General features: G+C 34.7%; 2 protein-coding genes across 7 annotated transcripts in view; both read right to left on the reverse strand.

The window, feature by feature from the left end:
* LOC111055067 (DNA-directed RNA polymerase II subunit RPB11) overlaps positions 1-2,611 on the reverse strand; it is a 7,503-nt gene extending 4,892 nt beyond the window's left edge. Inside the window, exons 1-3 of one of the 2 annotated variants that reach the window (XM_039436433.1) lie at positions 2,374-2,611; positions 1,817-1,906; positions 78-252 (exon numbers count right to left, since the gene is read on the reverse strand). In XM_039436433.1, coding sequence (XP_039292367.1) covers positions 78-252; positions 1,817-1,906; positions 2,374-2,426 — 318 coding nt within the window. In that variant the 5' untranslated portion in view covers positions 2,427-2,611. Of the gene's footprint in view, positions 1-77; positions 253-1,816; positions 1,907-2,369 lie in introns of both variants that reach the window. The other variant, XM_039436434.1, reaches the window with a different exon arrangement.
* Positions 2,612-5,176: 2,565 nt separating this feature from the next.
* LOC111055068 (annexin A6) overlaps positions 5,177-22,755 on the reverse strand; it is a 47,198-nt gene continuing 29,619 nt past the window's right edge. For 4 of the 5 annotated variants that reach the window (XM_039436421.1, XM_039436422.1, XM_039436423.1 and 1 more), the window contains 4 exons: positions 18,342-18,420; positions 10,829-11,005; positions 8,669-8,853; positions 5,177-5,435 (listed from right to left, as the gene is read on the reverse strand). In XM_039436421.1, the coding sequence (XP_039292355.1) occupies positions 5,364-5,435; positions 8,669-8,853; positions 10,829-11,005; positions 18,342-18,420 (513 nt within the window). In that variant the 3' untranslated portion in view covers positions 5,177-5,363. Of the gene's footprint in view, positions 5,436-8,668; positions 8,854-10,828; positions 11,006-12,540; positions 12,716-18,341; positions 18,421-22,755 lie in introns of all 5 variants that reach the window. The other variant, XR_005572275.1, reaches the window with a different exon arrangement.

Here is a 22,755-nt window from a genome sequence, read left to right on the forward strand (position 1 = left end):
AACAATATAACCACGGCAGCCATTTTTTGAAGGCGCAGGTCCAAAATGTAGGAGGTATAGTATTGTGGGGTTCTGACCTTAAATCGTTCCTCGAAAAGTGACAGTTCGGCAACAAGATCGGTGATGGCGTTCATGAGGGCGTCGTGTGGCGAATGCTCGGCTGTCGTCTGAATACGCAGCACAAACTTGTGCTCCAAGGGGTGCGGCAGCTTGTAACCCGCAAACAGCACATTGGGGTCCTTCAACAGTTGGCTGCAACAAGTCAAACAATAATTGTTTCATCAATTCGTTCAACAAAAAACAATTGCCTGCAGAATTCCATATTTCAATCAATACATTGCAAAGTTGACTGTGTATTAGGATAACCTTCAACTTGGAGGGATTGAATTGAAAAAATCTTCATAATCTTGTACAGATAATCAAGAACAGCGTCAATATAAAGGTGCGTACAGATATACGCGCCGCGAACATGAGCAATTCACTTTTAATCAGCTTTTTATATCTGTATTTTTACAGAAACGGTAAAATACAGATATAAAAAGCTTGGCATCAGATGATTAAAAGTGAATTGCTCATGTTCGCGGCGCGTAAATCTGTACGCACCTTAATACAAACAAACATAACATAAAATATAGTGGAAAGCAAAACAAAAAAAAATATATACATATATATATGGAGTGATTCATGGTCTAGTGAATAGAGTGCTTGTCTAGCAGCATAGAGATCCCGGGTTCAAACCAAAAGTTTTTTAACCAGATCACTCCCGTGTTATCGGGTGGGCACGTTAAATTGTCGGTCCCGGCTGAAGTATGACAGTCGTAAGTCCCATTGACGGCTTAAATTATATATTCAGGCGGTGGGACCTTCCCGCAAGGGACTCCCCACCAACAAAAGCCATACGAATTTACTTTTACTTTGGTAGAAAACAGTCTTAAACCTATTAATGAAATGGCAAAAAGTGATAAACAACAGTCATAAACCTATAGTGTGATCTGTAAACTCTTGTAGGGAGTACAGAGACAATATTGAATACTACTTGAGTTTTATACTTAATTTTCTGATGTTGTCTATTGTATGTAATTCTAAAGGCAGCATTGTGAAGTATTTCCTTCCCATGTAGTGAGTCTTTATCTTAAAAAAATCTAATCTATGGATATGTAGGAGCAGAGAAAAGTAGGGACACAGTTATGACACAGTAAGGAAGGGACTCAGTAACAGCGATGTTGCCGTACTAAAGCGGACAGCGATCTGCAGTTTTTAGTGTGTTCAACAGCACTGCATCGACTGAGTCTGACCGACAACTTGGCAACTGCGCTTCTTCCTATAGAAATTATAGAATTTCTATGATTCTATTCATCTCTGTAGTTGGCTGAATTCCCTCCATTTCTCTGCTCCGCATATCCCTCCAAATCTGAGGTTGTTCTTCTATCCTTCTCCATTATAAGGTGGACGAACCTCACTATACCTACTTAGAACGTTAGGTCAGGCCACAATAGGAACTGTAATAAACACAATAACATATTCACTGCAGTCGTAAAATTAAGATGTTTATTGAATATTACAGTTGTGTGGCCTGACGTTATAAGTGGACACTATATTGTACAATGATGTGCAAAAGATTAATAGATTGTTTCAATGTCTCACTTAATTCTATATTACATCTAGTGTTTCATTACATTTAGAGTCTGGTAAAAACATAGTGTAGAGGAGAAGGTAGCTACAAGGTAATTCTGGAAAATGCATAGCCTATATTAAACTGATGAGTCAAAATATACCGAAATGGAATAAATACAGGTTAGGTGTATAGGTTACATACTTCCTGATCATGTTTCCAAGGGTGTGATCTTCTTTGTTGATTGTGAAGATGGCCGCATTCGGCACTTTAGTATCCAATTCCTTGATGATTCTGTAAATTATAAAATTAAATATTATTTAATATTTATTTATTGTTTCCTAGAAGGTACCTATAGGTAACAAAAGGTGTTATTATTATGGCTGTTGTCACATGATTGGCCAAGCATTCTTTCATTTATGATGCTTGTAGGATCGATGCATTGACCATGATTTTCATAAATTAGGTTCATTTCATAGATTAACTTCATGTATAATAGTTTAATTGAATAGAGTTGTAAATAAGAGATGATTAACTTAGAATCAATAAAAATGATTCAGCCTAATAGTTAAGCCTAGTGTATAGTTTTAGAATTGTAAGGATAAGCTTGTTTTGTCATTCCCATTCATTTTATGAATAAGTATTTTTATCATTATTGAATAAATAAATAGTTTTGTCTATCAAGACTAAACTAATATATTTTCGTTAAAACATAAAATAACAAATTAAGATTTCATTCGTAATGTTGTTAGTTTACTTACTTTTTCTCACCATCGTAGAGAAGGAATGACTCGAATGTTGGTGGAGCATTCATTTTGTTTGTTGAAAGGTTTTAGGAATACCAAGTTGACAAATTCACCTTCGAATAACTTCTCAAATATAAATAATTTTGTAAATTTGCCACACAATAAACGAGAAAAAACTCAAAGATGCCAAAATCTCGGCTAACCTCAAATTGAGAGTGAGCTCACCTCACAAATTATAAAACCAGTGCCACTCTGATCTCTGAGCTTCACTTTTGTTAGCCATTTCTAGAAGCGCCAAGTTTGAAATGGCTTTCATAACTGATAAAAGCAAGGCTGGAATCCCCAACTGAATGGCTTGAATCCGTACAGAACTGAACAGCATTTTGCTTTTTAATAATTAAATGATTCTGTTAACCGAAAAATATAGATTCCACATTTGCAAATTAATATCATAGATATTATTATTTATGATTGCAACCGAATATACCAATATAATAGCAAATTGGTAAAACCAGACATATATTTGATATTTTAAATCAAATGATAATGAAACACGTTTTCAAATACGGTATCATTTTATTAAAAGATTTTCCTCATAACAAATTTGTAGCACAAGGAAAGCAACACTAGTATTACTATAAACACAAAAACATAACAAACTATTGATTTGGGTGTCCAACGTTTGGCTTTTTTCAAATCATCTTTCATTTTATGTTCAAGTTTACTGCCAGTCTTTTCGAAAGCACTGGCCGATTGCGACAGGTCATCACATTTCCGATCAAGTTCTGAAAGTTGCACTTCACGTTGCAGAAGAGAGGTGATGTTTTTGGACATAATATCGACAACTTGATCAACTTCATCCTTACAGATTTCTATTTTCTTTATCCTTTCTTCCTCCACTTCCTTTCGTTTGTAAGAAGCGTAATCTCGATTTGGTGCACTCATCTTCTGTGCTACAAATGAGAAAATAATAGATTTTCAAACTCTGTTGTAGTTTAGACACTCTGTTTCAAAGTATATATTTAGAAACACTTCTTTTTTATAGGTATTTGGTAGAATAGAGAGGAATGTATTTCACTCCTAAGGAGTAACTTCATCAGCCTCAAATTTTAAACCCTTCAAATAATATTGAATAATAATTATTATATTACATGAAACTGGATTAAAGAAACTAACTTATAACTTTAAATTTTATATTTTTACAACCAGTTATTTAGTAGAAAAAAAATTAGAATCTAGCTCGGCTTGCGAGTTGCTACATCAATATCAATATAGTATCAACTCCATTATAAGTCAGAAATTTCTAATGTGATACAATTAATTTTTGCAATCTATTCTCAAAAGATTTTTGTCTTTTGGGAAATGAACACATTTTAAAGTTTGACGATTTAAAAATATGATTACTGAAACAAAATTTGGAGAGAAATAATACAAGGAACAGCCTATCCTTAGTATTATTCTCTCCCGGTCAGTGCTCTTGTAAAAATAATAAATAAATATATCATATTATGAAACAAATATATGTGTTTGCTATCTTTACACTCGTCTCTGGAGTTGTTTTTCTCATTTCCAATTTCATACTAAGTTATAAAATAGAGAAACAATAGCATAAGTAGATATCCCATGGTACAGGGCGTTTATGTCGCAAGTTTTACTGTTATCTCAAGCCAATAGTTCATGTAATTCTTTCCCTTGAAGCTGTGTGACACAGTAAGTCTCTCATATTGTGCCGTTCATACACTCTCACCCCAACAAAACAGTAAAATTCGACAATAATAGACAGTAATCGGCTTGAGATAACAGTAAAAGTTGCAACACAAACGCCTTATATACTATGGAATATCTACTTACGCTATTGTTTCTCTATGGTTATATTGAGTTAGAGTCTAAAAAGTTGAAAACCACGGTAACTGAAACAATTAGTAATTCCAAGTCTTCATAGTAAAACTAATTCAAATTCAAATGATTTATTTGCATTTTCATTCGTTTACAATATTACTTACAACAGGTGAATAGTTTCTGCATTATCAGAATACACATTTCAACATAATATATTCAATTATTTAAATAACAAATTCATTTAATACATAATAAAGCTGGGGTTACACCAAAGTTATTAACAAAATGTTAATCTTTATAGATTCTATTAGATTGAACGGAACTTGAAAAACACATATTTTCATCATGTGTATGATAAGTTATATTGAATCTAATAGAATCTATAAGGATATAGGATATATCCTTATAGATCTATAAGTATATAGATTCTATTAGATTGAACGTAACTTATCATACACATGAGCATATGTGCTTGTCAAGCTCCGTTTAATCTAATAGAATCTATAAAGATTAACATTTTGTTAATAACTTTGGTGTAAACGCAGCTTGAGACACTAATAAATTATATCACTAAAGAAAGCTTACCTTCTCAATCCAGCATCTTATCAGTCACAATTCTCTAGTAGCAAAAGATTTTTTTTTTCAAATGCTAGTAGGATCATGGTATTTCCTGCTTCTAGTCATTCATTGTTTTATCTTAGTGATTGGTACATTTCACTGATAAAATCAAATAGAATTTAGAGAAAACTATTATTTTGAATTCATTTTTAGTATCACATTGGTGAAGAGATCTGATCGATCATATAAAACGTCAAATACTGATATGATTACATTTTGTGAAGTTATTACCCTCTACAACATATTTCAACACCAAGTAAGATATTCTACTCTGTGGTTAAAATGTGTGTGTGGTGTGGTCACTCCATTTCCTGACTGTGTGAGAGAAAAAAGTATGGAAGGGAGGGAGAGAAGTGTAAGATATTTTTAGAGGAAGATTTTTATTAATTTCTCTATGCAGACACAATAAAAGAAGTATTGGAAAACGAGAAACGTGAAACTAAGAACACACTTAAAAACTGAAACTAGTATTTCCAGCAGGATAAGTCAAATTTATTGATTTTATTTTATTTCAAAACAACACATTATGTAAGATAAAATATTATTTTTTAAGCTTTATTTCCATTGAGTATATTCTTCAATGCGTATGTGTAATCAGGATCGTGGGTTCCATAGATGGTCTGGAAAATATGAAATTAAAAAAATTGGTGAATGAAAAAATAATGATGAAAAAATCTAGAAAGCATATGATAAGAGTATTATAGTTAATCTCAATTTTAATAGAGATGAGAGATCTAGGGTCTAATTTAATATTTGTAGTTAACAGTATAAGGAATTGAAGAAAACTGAATAGAAGCAGCTATACAGTGGAACAGCTCTACAGTGAGGTCCACGTTATAATGGCAGTATATGATTAACATCGGTGTTGTGTTGCTATCCTTGTCTATTATTCTTCTAAGCAGATAGTGCTCTCCTATTCTAGCTCTGCAAAGTTGCCAGATCGTTTTCTAACAAGGTAGGAATATACTTAATTGAAAAAATATTTTATCTCAATTATGAAAATTCATTATTTAATCATAAAAAATATTTTTTTCTTACGAAGAAATAATTGATTATTTTAAACAAGAATGAACCGTTAATATTACATAAAATATACCGGTATCAGCTATTCTCTATAGAAGGCAGAGAATCGGCAACACTGTTATCCTATCTTTCTCTACTGCCATTATGACGTGGACCTCTCACTATAGATCCGATAGAAAGGCGTTTTGAATCCAGTTTTAATAGATTTTTTGCAGTTTGTCTTTAAAATAATTGAATTTGTTCCAAACCAAGTTTGGGTTCTAAAAAAGTTTATTTCTGATCCAAGTTTGGATTGCAAACCAAGATTGGTTCTAATAAACTAAGTTTGGGTCCTAAACCAAGTTTAAACTTAAAAAAAATATGTGTTATAAACTAGGTTTGAGTTCTAAACCAAGTTTGGACTCTAATCAAAGTTTGGCTTCTAAATAATCAAGTTTGGGTTCTAAACCAAATTTGAGTTCTAAACAAAGATTGGGTTCTAATGAAAGTCTTTGTTCTAGCTCTAAACCAAGTTTGGGTTCTAAAACAAGCAAATAAACAGGCTAATAATAATAATAATAATTTGAACTAGCCTATTAATCAATAATATCGGGGCATCGAGCTTCCCTCGTTATTTATTTATTGACATTTGATAAACCGAACACAATTCTTTAAAATGATTGGGGAAGGACTAACAGGCTCAGCCCAAAACTGTTTCTTCCCCGAATTTTGATTTATACACTATAAATAGTCCAGAAAGTAGGTTATGTTCCATACACTTGAATTCAGGTTCAATTTTCATATCAAACATTTGAAAACAAAAAAGTTCTAATTTAGATTATTTACAAAACCAAATTGAATAAAAAATTACACTCACTAATCACTTAAAATTGTCAAATAATGATCAACTTTGAGAATTATGATATAGTTTAGGAGGATTATCAGGTCATGTCAACAAATCAGATTATGTTGATCAAGTCGATTAAATTGTCCAGCTAGATAAAATTTCTCGCTGACTGATTACACAGCTGGAAATAATTCTGTCTCTCTACCACACAGGCACTCACATCTTCTGTTATCGACAAACATGAAATTATCATCTGTTTTCCCAAAGATGAATAATTGTTATCCTTTTCATGTCCTTCAGCGAGTTTTCCCAGGGATGAGACCTAGTGCAATCGAATTTTTATATCATAAACCTAATATGTTCCAAATTTTGTGAAAATCGTTAGAGCCGTTTTCGAGATCCGTTGAACATGAATAACCAGATATAAAAATATAAACAGATGTACAGAAATTGCTCGCTTAATATTATAGGATAATAATAATTATTATAAGCCTATTGATTTAAATATTTTTGAATTTAATAATAATTAAAGAATGAATGCTGGAGGAAGTATTGTATCCCAGAAGAGTGGAGGAAAGCAGAGGTTATTTCTCTTTTCAAAAAAGGAAGTCGGAATGACTGTAAAAACTATAGAGGAATTAGCCTTCTGAATGTGGGATATAAAATTTATTCGAAAATAATCAACTGCCGTGTAAAAACAATAGCTGAAGCAATTCTGAATGAGGAGCAAAATGGATTCAGGAAAGGAAGATCTTGCTCAGACAATGTTTTTGCAGTGAAGAGGATCATTGAGAAAAGGCGTGAATATAATTTGGAAACGCATATGGCTTTTATCGACTTTGAGAAAGCGTTCGATAGAGTTGATCGGATTCGGCTTTGGGAGATTCTGTGGAAGAGAGGATATCCAAGGCACCTGGTTAATATTGTCAAAACCTTATACCGCGATACAAAGATAATTATAAATACAGGTAAGAATAGACTAAGAGAAATAATTAATGTTAATCAAGGAGTTAGACAAGGGTGTAGTTTATCGCCTACTTTATTCAACATTTACATTGACGACATTTTCAGAGAATGGAAATACAGAGTAGATTTAGGTATTAAATTAAGTGAAGACGTTTACCTGAACGCACTATTGTTCGCGGATGACCTTTGGATAATACAAGAAAATGAAGATAGCCTCCAAAAGTCAGTCCATGTACTAAATGAAATATGCAAGGGTTATAATTTCAGGATTTCTCAAAGTAAGACAAAAATTATGGCATTCACTGGCAAGTATCCCACACGATCAAAGATAGTTATTGATAACAAAGTATTAGAGCAAGTGTCACAATACTGCTATCTTGGTTGTATCAGTTTCAAAGATGATTTAGATGTTGAAAGGAAAATCGGAAAATTCCAATCGATATGTGGTAACATCAGCAGAACTTTAGGGAAGAAAGCGAGGAAAGAAACTATAATGAAGTTCTACAGAGTGATGGCTGCCCCTGTTCTCCTGTATGGAAGTGAATCATGGATCACCACGAAATCACAGGAGAGCAGGCTGCAGGCTGCAGAAATGAGATTCCTACGCAGAACGAAGGGCTGTGACAGACGAGACCACATAAGAAATGAAGAAATAAGAAGATAATTGAGTGCCTTCAACATGAATGAAAAAGTTGTATGTCATCGAAACGAGTGGAGGGAACATATTATAAGAAATGCCAACGGAAAGAATTCCTTTAAAAATTTTTAATTACCATCCGATAGGAAAAAGAGACATTGGTAGACCTCGGAAAAGATGGCAATAGAGGAAATCAAATAAGAATATAGGAAAAGCTGATAAAGAAATTCAAAATTAATAACATTTTATACTTGTATAAGCTATAAATTTTAGATATAATATATTCCTCCAAAACATTTAAATTTTTTGTAGAATGCTGTTGTGAGTCGGAACAGACAAAAGCCTAATCCATGAAGGCAAGAAGAAGAAGATAATAATTAATGATAAATTAGTGAACTGACGTCAATAGTAGCCGCTACAGTGGCATTGTCGTAGATGAGAAAGAAAGATTTCTGCACGTCGAACAAATCGATTTCACTCCTCGATATGATGATGCGATCCATTCCTTCGCGACTGTCACGCTGTGACGTCAGACCGTCGTACAGTTCTACCGCTGAATACGCCACCGGGTCAAATGCATATCTCACTGCAAAACACATTCAACAAAAAATGGTTTCGAATTGACCTAAATCTATTAGAATATAGATTTTAATTATTATATAAATTATTACTAGTATACTAGTACCCTCTTTATAATATTTTATATTAACACAACTATACTCTGTCCAAATTGGCATGAGCTCTGAAGGATTAGGCCGACCCTCCCACTACTCACACACACAAGCGCAGTTTCCTTTTGTGTGTGTGAGTAAAGGGTCGGTCTGCCTACCTTTATACTACGTAGTATACACAGTATATCAATGGCGCAGGTATGCCGGGCGTGTGTGCCTGCGCGTGGGAGAGCGAGGGTCGGCTTAATCTTTCAGCGCTCATGGCAGTCTGGACAGAGTATAGTTTCGAGCACTCATGCCGACATTACTAAAGCTGGGTTTACACCAAAGTTATTAACAAAATGTTTATTTTTCCGTCCTTATAGATTCTATTAGATTGAACGGAACTTGACAAACACATATGTTCATCATGTGTATGATAAGTTATGTTCAATCTAATAGAATCTATAAGGACGCAGGTGTAAACGCAGATTTTGGTGTAAACGCAGATTTCGGTGTAAACGCAGCTTAACTGTCAAAAGGTATAATGAGGGTATTCTAAATTTATAATAGTTGAACGATTTAAGTAGCCATATTGAAATACTATATTATTTATCAATTACGATATTACTTATAAAAATAATATTGGAAGTGAAAAAACTGGCGAACCCTTTGATATTCCTCTCCCAAATTTAGATTATAAGTTCGAAATAAGGTTGTCACACTTCCATCCTTCTATACCAAAGATGATCAATATTCTCAGTGGAACATTTTTTGCCAAATCTTTAAATTCATTGAACATGATACCTATTTTTATGAAGTGAGATTTATTCCATTTTGCATCAATATTCATAAATTCAAGAGATTTCATACATAGATCATTGATTAATTTTATCATGCTTTACTATTCAACTCATTCAAATTATAGCCTTACTCTTATATTACTTTTAATAAAAATGTGATGTTTCTAAAACTGTAAGACTGAACTGAAATTAAGTGAACAATAACTTAGGACTGTAGCTGAAAATAATTAATTGATTAATATTGTTCTAACAATATGTAACTATTATTATTTTTAATCTTTCTATTGACAATACTCTATATTTGAACCAAATTCTTGAGTTGATAAAAAATTTATTTTATTTTTATTTTATTTTATACAATCCAAAACCATTGAAAAATCATGTGGAGAATAAGTGACGTCATTTAATGATGGTGACTCCACAAAGCTATATTATTATAATAGTGAGGTTCACGTTATAATAGCAGTGTTTGATTAGCAATGGTATTGCTATCCTTGTCTATCATTCAACAAAGTGGATAGCGCTATCTCTTTCTCGCTTTGCTCTGTTGCCAGATCATCTTTTGACAATGTAGGATTCATATTTAATTAACAAAATATTTCATCTTAATTATGAAAATTCATCATGAAATTATTGAAAGAAACAATTTCTTGCTTGATAAAATATAATTGATTATTTTAAACGAGAATGAACAGTTAATATTACATCAATAAACCTGTATCAGCTACCGTCTATAGGTGCGTACAGATTTACGCGCCGCGAACATGAGCAATTTTAATCAGCTGATAATATCTGTATTTTTACAGAAACGGTAAGATACAGATATAAAAAGCTTGGCATCAGCTGATTAAAAGTGAATTGCTCATGTTCGCGGCGCGTATATCTGTACGCACCTTATAGAAGGCATTGATAAGATTGAGGATTGGCAACCTTGTTCTCCTGCTATCTTTCTCCACTGCCATCATAATGTGGACCTCGTCACTTTAGCAATGTTTCGAACTTCACAGATTCAATCTTGTGCCAAAACAATGGCGCTTCAATGGGTCAAACTTGTTGAAAAAAAAGAATAATTCTCATCTTGAAAAATTTAATAAATTATTACACTCACGTATTTTCAAATAGCCCTCTTTGGTCTCGCCATCGCCACAGTTTGTACTCATCAAATCGTAGACAGCTTGGTTGTCTTTGTGGTTGTAATAATACTCCATGAATTGACTGATGTGCTCAAAGCTGTTCAATGTCAACAAATTGAACAGGTCTCCGTTCTTTTTAATTGAACAATGACCTGAAATAATTAAATCATATCAGCGACTGAACTTCTTCATTTAGTTGTAAAATGCTTGTTGATAAAAATTGATAAAACTCGTAATATTTTATTACTTTCCTTGCCCTATTACCATAGGTAAGGAAAGTATTGCTTTCCGACAAAAATTAAGGTACCCCAATTTCTAAATTTCTATACGTTTCAAGGTCCCCTGTGTCCAAAAAAGTGGTTTTTGGGTATTGGTCTGTATGTGTGTGTGTATGAGTGTATGTGCGTCTGTGTACACGATATCTCATCTCCCAGTCTAAGATGGTAATAGAGAACTCGCAGAGCAGCATTATGTCGATGGATGTAGCCTGCAGTTGCATGCACAGAACAAGAAGACAGGATGTGCATGATCGTCTCTGGTGCTCTATGACACACCCTGCAACTGATATCAGGAACATCCATGTGCATTACTCTGCTGCGGTATGACAATGTGTTGATGACACCATCTTGACATGCCAGTATGAAACCCTCAGTCTCAGATTTCAGGGCTGCTGACTTCAGAAAAGCAAAAGTCAGTGGCTTGGACAAGCCTTGCTCCTCAACATGCCTGTAGAAAACACCATGCAAGGACTTGTCCTTATGTTGCTGCAACAGGAGTCTGGACTCAGCAGTCTTTATTCTAGCCCTGAGCTGATTAGGCTCATGCTCCTCCTCCCGATCAGTGTGAAAATCGAGACCAAGGGTATCTGCCGCATGCTGTGCTGCCTTATATAGGAAGGCCCCAACCCCTGCAACTTCATGGTCATGAACCAGCTGCATAAGGGGATCAGAGCATCTTTGTATGCTGCAGGCAAACTGTAAGGCCACCCTGTTGTGCAGATTCTCCAAACCAAGTAGACCTCTGCCCCCTTCATGCCTTGGCAGGTATATTCGGGCAACAGAAGAGCGGGGATGTAAACTTCTCTCCATGTGCATCCTTTTTCGGGTTTCCCTGTCCAGGTCCTGGAGCTCATTCCGATTCCACTTAACCACTCCAAAAGAGTAGGTGAGAACCGGCACAGCGAGCATGTTGGTGGCTTCAACTTTATTCTTACCAGATAACTCAGATGACCAGAGCCTCCTGAGTCTCCTCTTATACTCACTGCAGAGAGCCATCTTTATTTTTACAGCATCCTGAGCTTGATTCTGATCAAATCCCAGATACTGGTATGACTCTCCAGCTCTCAGGGCTCTTATTATGCTTCCATCAATAAGCTCCATTTCCTGCACCAGGCCCTGTAACCTTCCTTTCAGGAGATGTGTTACTGCACACTCTTGTCCAACCCGAAAGACATGCCAATATCATTTGAATATCGCTGCACCACACCTACAGCCAACTTGAGGTCAGATTTGCTAGCTGCATAAATCTTCAAGTCATCCATATAGAAAAGGTGGCTCACTCTATGGATCCTGTTTCCTGGTGTGCCACAGCAATAGCCCTTTGTTTTCTTCAGGGCAGCAGACAATGGCAGCAGTGAAATGTTGAAAAAAAAGAATAATTCTCATCTTGAAAAAGTTATTACACTCACGTATTTTCAAATAGCCCTCTTTGTCTCGCCATCGCCACAGTTTGTACTCATCAAATCGTAGACAGCTTGGTTGTCTTTGTGGTTGTAATAATACTCCATGAATTGACTGATGTGCTCAAGCTGTTCAATGTCAACAAATTGAACAGGTCTCCGTTCTTTTTAATTGAACAATGGCTGAAATAATTAAATCATATCAGCGACTGAACTTCTTCATTTAGTTGTAAAATGCTTGTTGATAAAAATTGATAAAACTCGTAATATTTTATTACTTTCCTTGCCCTATTACCATAGGTAAGGAAAGTATTGCTTTCCGACAAAAATTAAGGTACCCCAATTTCTAAATTTCTATACGTTTCAAGGTCCCCTGTGTCCAAAAAAGTGGTTTTTGGGTATTGGTCTGTATGTGTGTGTGTATGAGTGTATGTGCGTCTGTGTACACGATATCTCATCTCCCAGTTAACGGAATGACTTGAAATTTGGAATGTAAGCTCCTTACACTATAAGGATCCGACACGAACAATTTCGATCGAATGCGATTCAAGATGGCGGCTAAAATGGCGAAAATGTTGTCAAAAACAGGGTTTTTCGCGATTTTCTCGAAAATGGCTCCAACGATTTTGATCAAATTTATACCTAAAATAGTCATTGATAAGCTATATCAACTGCCACAAGTCCCATATCTGTAAAAATTTCAGGAACTCCGCCCCATTTATGCAAAGATTGATTTTAGATTACCAATTGTCAGGTCTCAGATATAATTTAAACGAAAAATTTCTAGTGGAAACGATTGAGCATGGACATCTCTTCAATTAATGTCCAGTAACATTTTCACCTAAAATTGAAAATAAGCTTGAAATTTGAGAAAATGTAATTATTCAATTGCAAACTGTTGGCAACTGTTGATTCTATTAAATCATTCACTATGAAGAGATAGCAGATCTCGTGTGTATCCAGCGTTATTGACCTGTCACCAGCTGGCTCAGATCTTTGACTTGAGATGCGCGTTTACACTAGCGTCAGGTGATCAATTTTCATAACAGCAAGGAAAGTTGTGTGAGTGCGCCACACCAGATTTTTTAATCTATGTTGAATAACTTAATATTAGGGCACCGAGCTTCGCTTCGGAGTACAAAAGCATAGTTTATATTTATTATTATTTTTAAATTATTACTGTGCCATTAAAATTGTGTAATTATATCTATTTATTTATAACAGGACACATTTTTTTAAAAATGATTGGGGAAGGACTAACAGGCACAGCCCAAAACTGTATCTTCCCAGAATTTTGATTTATACACTATAAATAGTTCAAAAAGTAAGTTATGTTCCACACACTTGAATTCAGACACAATTTTCAGTTAAAACATATTTTGAAAACAGAAAAGTTCTAATTTAGATTGTCTACAAATTAAATAACATAATAACACTTACTAATCACTTAAAATTTTAAATAAAAAAATGATTAATTTTGAAAATTTTGATATACTTCAATACCTTAGAATGATAATACTATGTGTGCTACAATATTTGTTAATATAAATAAAAAAATAATGAATCTTGAATAAAATCATATCGGTGGTCATGTCATCAAATCATATAATTACTTTCCTTGCCCTATTACCATAGGTAAGGAAAGTATTGCTTTCTGAAAAAAATTAAGGTACCCCAATTTCTAAATTCTATACGTTTCAAGGTCCCCTGAGTCCAAAAACCTAGTTTTTGGGTATTGGTCTGTATGTGTGTGTGTGTGGTGTGTGTGTGTGTGTGTGTGTGTGTGTATGAGTGTATGTGCGTCTGTGTACACGATATCTCATCTCCCAATTACGGAATGACTTGAAATTTGGAACTTAAGGTCCTTACACTATAAGGATCCGACACGAACAATTTCGATCGAATGCGATTCAAGATGGCGGCTAAAATGGCGAAAATGTTGTCAAAAACAGGGTTTTTCGCGATTTTCTCGAAAATGGCTCCAACGATTTTGATCAAATTTATACCTAAAATAGTCATTGATAAGCTATATCAACTGCCACAAGTCCCATATCTGTAAAAATTTCAGGAACTCCGCCCCATTTATGCAAAGATTGATTTTAGATTACCAATTGTCAGGTCTCAGATATAATTTAAACGAAAAATTTCTAGTGGAAACGATTGAGCATGGACATCTCTTCAATTAATGTCCAGTAACATTTTCACCTAAAATTGAAAATAAGCTTGAAATTTGAGAAAATGTAATTATTCAATTGCAAAGTGTTGGCAACTGTTGATTCTATTAAATCATTCACTATGAAGAGATAGCAGATCTCGTGTGTATCCAGCGTTATTGACCTGTCACCAGCTGGCTCAGATCTTTGACTTGAGATGCGCGTTTACACTAGCGTCAGGTGATCAATTTTCATAACGGCAAGGAGAGTTGTGTGAGTGCGCCACACCAGATTTTTTAATCTATGTTGAATAACTTAATATCAGGGCACCGAGCTTCGCTTCGGTGTACAAAAGCATAGTTTATATTTATTATTACTGTGCCATTTAAAGTTGTGTAATTATATCTATTTATTTATAACAGAATACAATTTTTTAAAATGATTGGGGAAGGACTAACAGGCACAGCCCAAATCTGTATCTTCCCAGAATTTTGATTTATACACTATAAATAGTTCAAAAAGTAAGTTATATTCCATACACTTGAATTCAGGCCCAATTTTCAGTTCAAACATATTTTGAAAACAGAAAAGTTCTAATTTAGATTGTTTACAAATTAAATAACAAAATAACACTCACAAATCACTTGAAATTTTAAATAAAAAAATAATTAATTTTGAAAATTTTGATATACTTCAATAACTTAGAATGATAATACTATGTGTGCTACAATATTTTTTGTTAATATAAATAAAAAAATAATGGATCTTGAATAAAATCATATCGGTGGTCATGTCATCAAATCATATAATTACTTCCTTGCCCTATTACCATAGGTAAGGAAAGTATTGCTTTCTGAAAAAAATTAAGGTACCCCAATTTCTAAATTCTATACGTTTCAAGGTCCCCTGAGTCCAAAAACCTAGTTTTTGGGTATTGGTCTGTATGTGTGTGTGTGTGGTGTGTGTGTGTGTGTGTGTGTGTGTGTATGAGTGTATGTGCGTCTGTGTACACGATATCTCATCTCCCAATTACGGAATGACTTGAAATTTGGAACTTGAGGTCCTTTCACTATAAGGATCCGACACGAAACAATTCGATCAAATGCAATTCAGATGGCCGCTAAAATGGCGAAAATGTTGTCAAAAACAGGGTTTTTCGTGATTTTCTCGGAAACGGCTCCAACGATTTTGATCAAATTCATACCTAAAATAGTTATCGATAAGCTTTATCAACTGCCACAAGTCCCATAACTGTAAAAATTTCAGGAGCTCCGCCCCATCAATGCAGATAGATTCCCAATATCAGGCTTCAAATACAATTGAATAAAAAAAATCAGTGGAGTAGATTGAGCATGAAAATCTCTACAATTAATGTTCAGTAACATTTTCACCTAAAATTGAAAATAAGCTTTAAATTCGAGAAAATGTGATTATTCAATTGCAAATTATTGTTGATTCTATTAAATCATTTACTATGAAGAGATAGCAGACCTCATGTGTGTCTCCAGCGTTATTGCCCTGTCACCAGCTAGCTCAAATCTTTGAATAGTAGACTTGAGATGCGCGGGAACACTAGCATCAGGTGATCAATTTTCATAACGGCAAGGAAAGTTGTGTGAGTGCCCCACACCAGATTTTTTTGATCAAGTCGATTAAAATTTCTTGCCAGATAATATTTCTCGTGAGATAAGCTGATTGATTGCAATAGTTCAACAGCTGAACATAATTCTGTCTCACTCCCACACACGCTCTCGCATCTTCCATTACCGACAGACGACGAAAGTCTCAGCTGTTTTTCCAAGGATGAATAATTATTATTATCCTTCTCATGTCCTTGAGCTGAGCCGACCTGGCTAATAATATATTATTATTATTATACAATATCGGAGTACTGAGATTCGCTCGTTATTTTTATTTATTGACCGAGCGAAGTGAGGTCAAAAATTCAAGTCGACGGTTTGACGTTTCTCTTAATGTTTAAATGTTTATATGTTGCGCATTTACGGCGAAACGCGGTAATAGATTTTCATGAAATTTGACAGGTATGTTCCTTTTTAAATTGCGCGTCGACGTATATACAAGGTTTTTGGAAATTTTGCATTTCAAGGATAATATAAAAGGAAAAATGGGCCTCCTTCATACGTCAATATTAGAGTAAAAATCAGACTATAGAATTATTCATCATAAATCAGCTGACAAGTGATTACACAGATGTGTGGAGAAGCCAGTCTATTGCTGTATTTCCATAAGGTCTATAGTTTCAATCAGGTACTTGTGGATGAGTATACTACTTTACTATGACGCATGCAATTCAATATCTCAATGTAACTTGGTAAAAAATTAACAGCTGTGTAGACTATAAATTGCATGCCTCATTGAATGCAATTTTTATGCATTATTGAATAGGATGCAATGAACTCATAACTGCTCGTCTGGGCGCCTATAGGCGTCTGGGCGCCACGTTATAATGGCAGTGGATAAAGATAGAAGAATAGCGATGCCGAATCTCTGCATTAATTAATTATATTTCTACACCGTCAAAAACATAATTGACATCGTTGTGGACCTAGAAAAGGATAGTACAACCGGCTTTGTCGAATGATAGACAAGGATAGCAAAACCAAAGTTGATCAAATACTGTCATTATAACGTGGTCCTCACTATAGATGTCTTCTATATGCCTAAAGGTGCGTATACATATATATACGTGCCGCGAACATGAGCAATTCACTTTTAATCAGCTGACTATATCTGTATTTTTATATCGTTTATAGGATTTTTCTTTCGTATTTTCTCGCGCTAAATTCCGGAAAGCTTTATATGATAATTAAATCTTGTGTAAGCATGATCTGATCAAATTAATAGTGTATCAGTGTGGATGTGCTTATGGTTTGGGACGTCGTTATAATTGCGCGAGGTCTACTGTTCACAGAACTACTAGTTGATAAACAGAACACAATTCTCTAAAATGATCGTGTTCATATTTCACAGCTGGCTATATGTCATCTTATGAGTTTCGGTGAAGCGATATTTTGATTTTTCACATACTCACTCGTTCACTCACTTCTTTACTATCCACAGACGTCGAAAGTCTCAGCTGTTTCAGCCAAGGATCAATTATTATCCTTTTAATGTCGTTCAGCGAGTTTTCCCAGGTATGAGACCATGTGCAATCGAATTTTTATATCAAGAACCTTCTATATTACAAAATCCTTAGAGCCGTTTTCGAGATCGGTTGGACATAAATAAATACAGAAATTGCTTGCTTAATATAATAGAATTACACTATAATTTGATGGCTTGGATTCTAGTCTATTAAATAATCAGCTTCATTATACTCTGAAATGGATAAATTCAATATTTCTGTTTCAAATAATTAAGTACAGATTCTATTCGGATTCAATTTTCAGCCCAAGAAATTACAGTTGATATAAAAGTTAATGAGATTCGTAAGTATGTTTTACTTGACATAAAATCAACCAGAATATAAAAATATTAGAACACTTCACTCACAAGTTGAACTATTTTATAGTTTTTTATTTATTTTAAATAATGATAGAGTACTATAAGATTTTTATATTGTTTTTATTAAAAATTATTAGACATTCTGGACAATGTTATGCTAGGAGAAAAATTATGAAAATTGGTCTGTCTTACCTCCTTTAGTGGGTATACAGTCCATTTGACCATCAAATTTACTAGGATCTGCCCCCTTGGCAGGACGTCCGGGTTGAGCCTACAACAAATTAAATAAATTCATATCAAAAGTGATTAATTGAAGTGACATTCCAATCAATGATTGATTATTAAGCTACTAGTAGTTCTGTGAACAGTAGACCTCACGCAGTATTCTCATCCACAAGTACCTGATTGAAACTATAGAACCTTATGGAAATACAGCAATAGACTGGCTTCTCCACACATCTGTGTAATCACTTGTCAGCTGATTTGTGATGAATAATTCTATAGTCTGATTTTTACTTTCCTTGCCCTATTACCATGGGTAAGGAAAGTATTGCTTTCCGAAAAAAAATTAAGGTACCCCAATTTCAAAATTTCTATACGTTCCAAGGTCCCCTAAGTCCAAAAAAAACTGCATTTTATTATAAATTGCATGGTTGCCTGTAAAGTCGGTATACGGGCGAAAGTTTTACGTGACAACGACTTTGAGTGGTAAAATAATTCATGTTAATATTCATTCGTATAGTAGGAAGAAGGATGAAATAATAGTAACAATTTAAAACATTTATTTATACAAAGAATTATATTTTAAACATTAATTTATACAAAGAATCTCGCATTGAACCACAACATTGTGATTACTACAACATAACCTATTCACTTATGCATGATTATGTGATTATGCATTATTGTGATTACTACAACTTAACCTATTCACTTATTCACCTAAGCAGGCGCAGTCGCAGGAGATTGCTTGCGGCGCCTGCGCAGGTTGACTGCTCCGTTTCACTCTCTCTCTCCAGGTGAATGCCTTCGGCTGCTGCGTTGCTCGCCACTGCTCCTATTCGTGCTCTTTCCAGACGACCGTGAACCGATACGAACGCTCTCACTCGCTCTCATTGTGAGCGCATAATGTGGGAACGTAACGCAGTTTCTTGAAGTGTCACCCGGCAAACCAATTTATAAGACGTTGTCACGTCAAAAGTGGTTTTTGGGTATTGGTCTGTATGTGTGTGTGAGTGTGTGTATGAGTGTATGTGCGTCTGTGTACACGATATCTCATTTCCCAATTAACGGAATGACTTGAAATTTGGAACTTAAGGTCCTTTCACTATAAGGATCCGACATGAACAATTTCGATCAAATGCAATTAAAGATGGCGGCTAAAATGGCGAAAATGTTGCCAAAAACAGGGCTTTTCGTGATTTTCTCGGAAACGGGTCCAACGATTTTGATCAAGGTCATACCTAAAATAGTCATCAATAAGCACTATCAACTGCCACAAGTCCCATATCTGTAAAAATTTCAGGAGCACCGCCCCATCAATGCAAAGTTCGATTTTAGATTCCCAATTATCAGGCTTCAGATACAATTTAAACAAAAAATTTTGGGTGGAATAGATTGAGCATGAGAATCTCTACAATTTATTAATGTTCAGTAACATTTTCACCTAAAATTGAAAATAAGCTTTAAATTCAAGAAAATATGATTATTCAATTGCAAATTATTGTTGATTCTATTGAATCACTATGACGAGATAGCAGACCTCATGTGTGTCTTCAGCGTTATTGCCCTGTCACCAGCTGACTAAAATCTTTGAATAGTAGCTTTGAGATGCGCGGAAACACTAGCGTCAGGTGATCAATTTTCATAACGGCAAGGAAAGTTGTGTGAGTGCCCACACCAGATTTTTACTCTAATATTGGCGTATGAAGGAGGCTCCTTTTTCCTTTAATATTATCCTTGAAATGCAAAATTTCCAAAAACCTTGTATATACGTCGACGCGCAATTTAAAAAGGAACATACCTGTCAAATTTCATGAAAATCTATTACCGCGTATCGCCGTAAATGCGCAACATATAAACATTAAGAGAAATGCCAAACCGTCGACTTGAATCTTAGACCCCACTTCGCTCGGTCAATAATTGCAGATACATTATGACGAAACACTGGGATTTTGTCTAGAAATATCACAAATTTATTGAAAAATTAAATACATGCTTCAACAGCAATGGTGTCATCTTCAGTATGTCTAGATATTTCTAGACAAAATTCCAGTGTTTTAATATGGACAAATATCACTACATCTCATCAACAACAGTATCTAAATAAATGTTTATTTCCCAGAAAGAACTAAAACTACTACATCAATTACAGAAAATATTAGATAGTTTACAATTACGTACAATAGTTAGTTTCAAAAATGTGTTATAATGTGTCCTCTGCATGTTTAGTGATTACACAGATGTGTGGAGAAGCCAGTCTATTGCTGTATTTCCATAAGGTCTATAGTTTCAATCAGGTACTTGTGGATGAGAATACTCTACTATGACGCATGCAATTTAATATCTCAATGTAACTTGGTAAAAAATTAACAGCTGTGTAGACTATAAATTGCATGCCTCATTGAATGCAATTTTTATGCATTATTGAATAGGAAATGTGGATATGGAGAAGGATGGAGGGGATCAGTTGGAGGGATAAAGTTACAAACGAGGAGGTGTTGAGGAGGGTTGGGGAAAGAAGGAGTCTGCTGGATGTGATAAAGGGAAGAAAGAGGAGATGGCTGGGACATTGGATGAGACGGCAATGCTTGTTGGTGGATGCCATGGAGGGGACCATTCAGGGAAGAAGAGGAAGAGGGAGTAGAAGATACAAAATGTTGGACGACATGAAGGAGGGGATGAGCTACTATGCAACGAAGCGACTGGCAGAGAATAGAAGAGAGTGGAGGGCTGCTGCCATATAGAAGGACCTGCTTACGAGCAGAAAACTACAGACCATTGATATAGAGAATATATATCAATGCTACAGACAGATTGAATAGGATGCAATGAACTTATAACTGCTCGTCTGGGCGCCTATAGTGTGGTCCACGTTATAATGGCAGTGGATAAAGATAGAAGAATAGCGATGGCGATTCTCTGCATTAATTAATTATATTTCTACACCGTCAAAAACATAATTGACATCGTTGTGGACCTAGAAAAGGATAGTACAACCGGCTTTGTCGAATGATAGACAAGGATAGCAAAACCAAAGTTGATCAAATACTGTCATTATAACGTGGACCTCACTATAGATGTCTTCTGGTTTTCTCGCGCTAAATTCCGGAAAGCGTTATATGATAATTAAATCTTGTGTAAGCATGATTTGATCAAATAAATAGTGTATCAGTGTGGATGTGCTTATGGTTTGGGACGTCGTTAAAACTGCGCGAGGTCTACTTTACACAGAACTACTAGTTGATAAACAGAACACAATTCTCTAAAATGATCGTGTTTATATATTTCACAGCTGGCTATATGTCATCTTATGAATTTCGGTGAAGGGATATTTTGATTTTTCACATACTCACTCGCTCACTCACTTCTTTACCATCCACAGACGTCGAAAGTCTCAGCTGTTTGAGCCAAGGATCAATTATTATCCTTTTAATGTCGTTCAGCGAGTTTTCCCAGGTATGAGACCATGTGCAATCGAATTTTTATATCAAGAACCTTCTATATTACAAAATCCTTAGAGCCGTTTTCGAGATCGGTTGGACATAAATAAATACCCAAATAAATAAATACAGAAATTGCTTGCTTAATATAATAGAATTACACTATAATTTGATGGCTTGGATTCTAGTCTATTAAATAGACCTACGTAATAGACTAATTCTAGTCTATTAATAATCAGCTTTATTATACTCTGAAATGGATAAATTCAATATTTCTGTTTCAAATAATTAAGTACAGATTCTATTCGGATTCAATTTTCAGCCCAAGAAATTACAGTTGATATAAAAGTTACTGAGATTCGCTCGTTATTTTTATTTATTGACCGAGCGAAGTGAGGTCAAAAATTCAAGTCGACGGTTGACGTTTCTCTAATGTTTAAATGTTTATATGTTGCGCATTTACGGCGAAACGCGGTAATAGATTTTCATGAAATTTGACAGGTATGTTCCTTTTTAAATTGCGCGTCGACGTATATACAAGGTTTTTGGAATTTGCATTTCAAGGATAATATAAAAGGAAAAATGGGCCTCCTTCATACGTCAATATTAGAGTAAAAATCAGACTATAGAATTATTCATCATAAATCAGCTGACAAGTGATTACACAGATGTGTGGAGAAGCCAGTCTATTGCTGTATTCCATAAGGTCTATAGTTTCAATCAGGTACTTGTGGATGAGTATACTACTTTACTATGACGCATGCAATTCAATATCTCAATGTAACTTGGTAAAAAATTAACAGCTGTGTAGACTATAAATTGCATGCCTCATTGAATGCAATTTTATGCATTATTGAATAGGATGCAATGAACTCATAACTGCTCGTCTGGGCGCCTATAGGCGTCTGGGCGCCACGTTATAATGGCAGTGGATAAAGATAGAA

The sequence above is a fragment of the Nilaparvata lugens genome, chromosome 10, assembly GCF_014356525.2.
Source record: "Nilaparvata lugens isolate BPH chromosome 10, ASM1435652v1, whole genome shotgun sequence".
In the NCBI taxonomy this organism is placed as follows: Eukaryota; Metazoa; Arthropoda; class Insecta; order Hemiptera; family Delphacidae; genus Nilaparvata; species Nilaparvata lugens.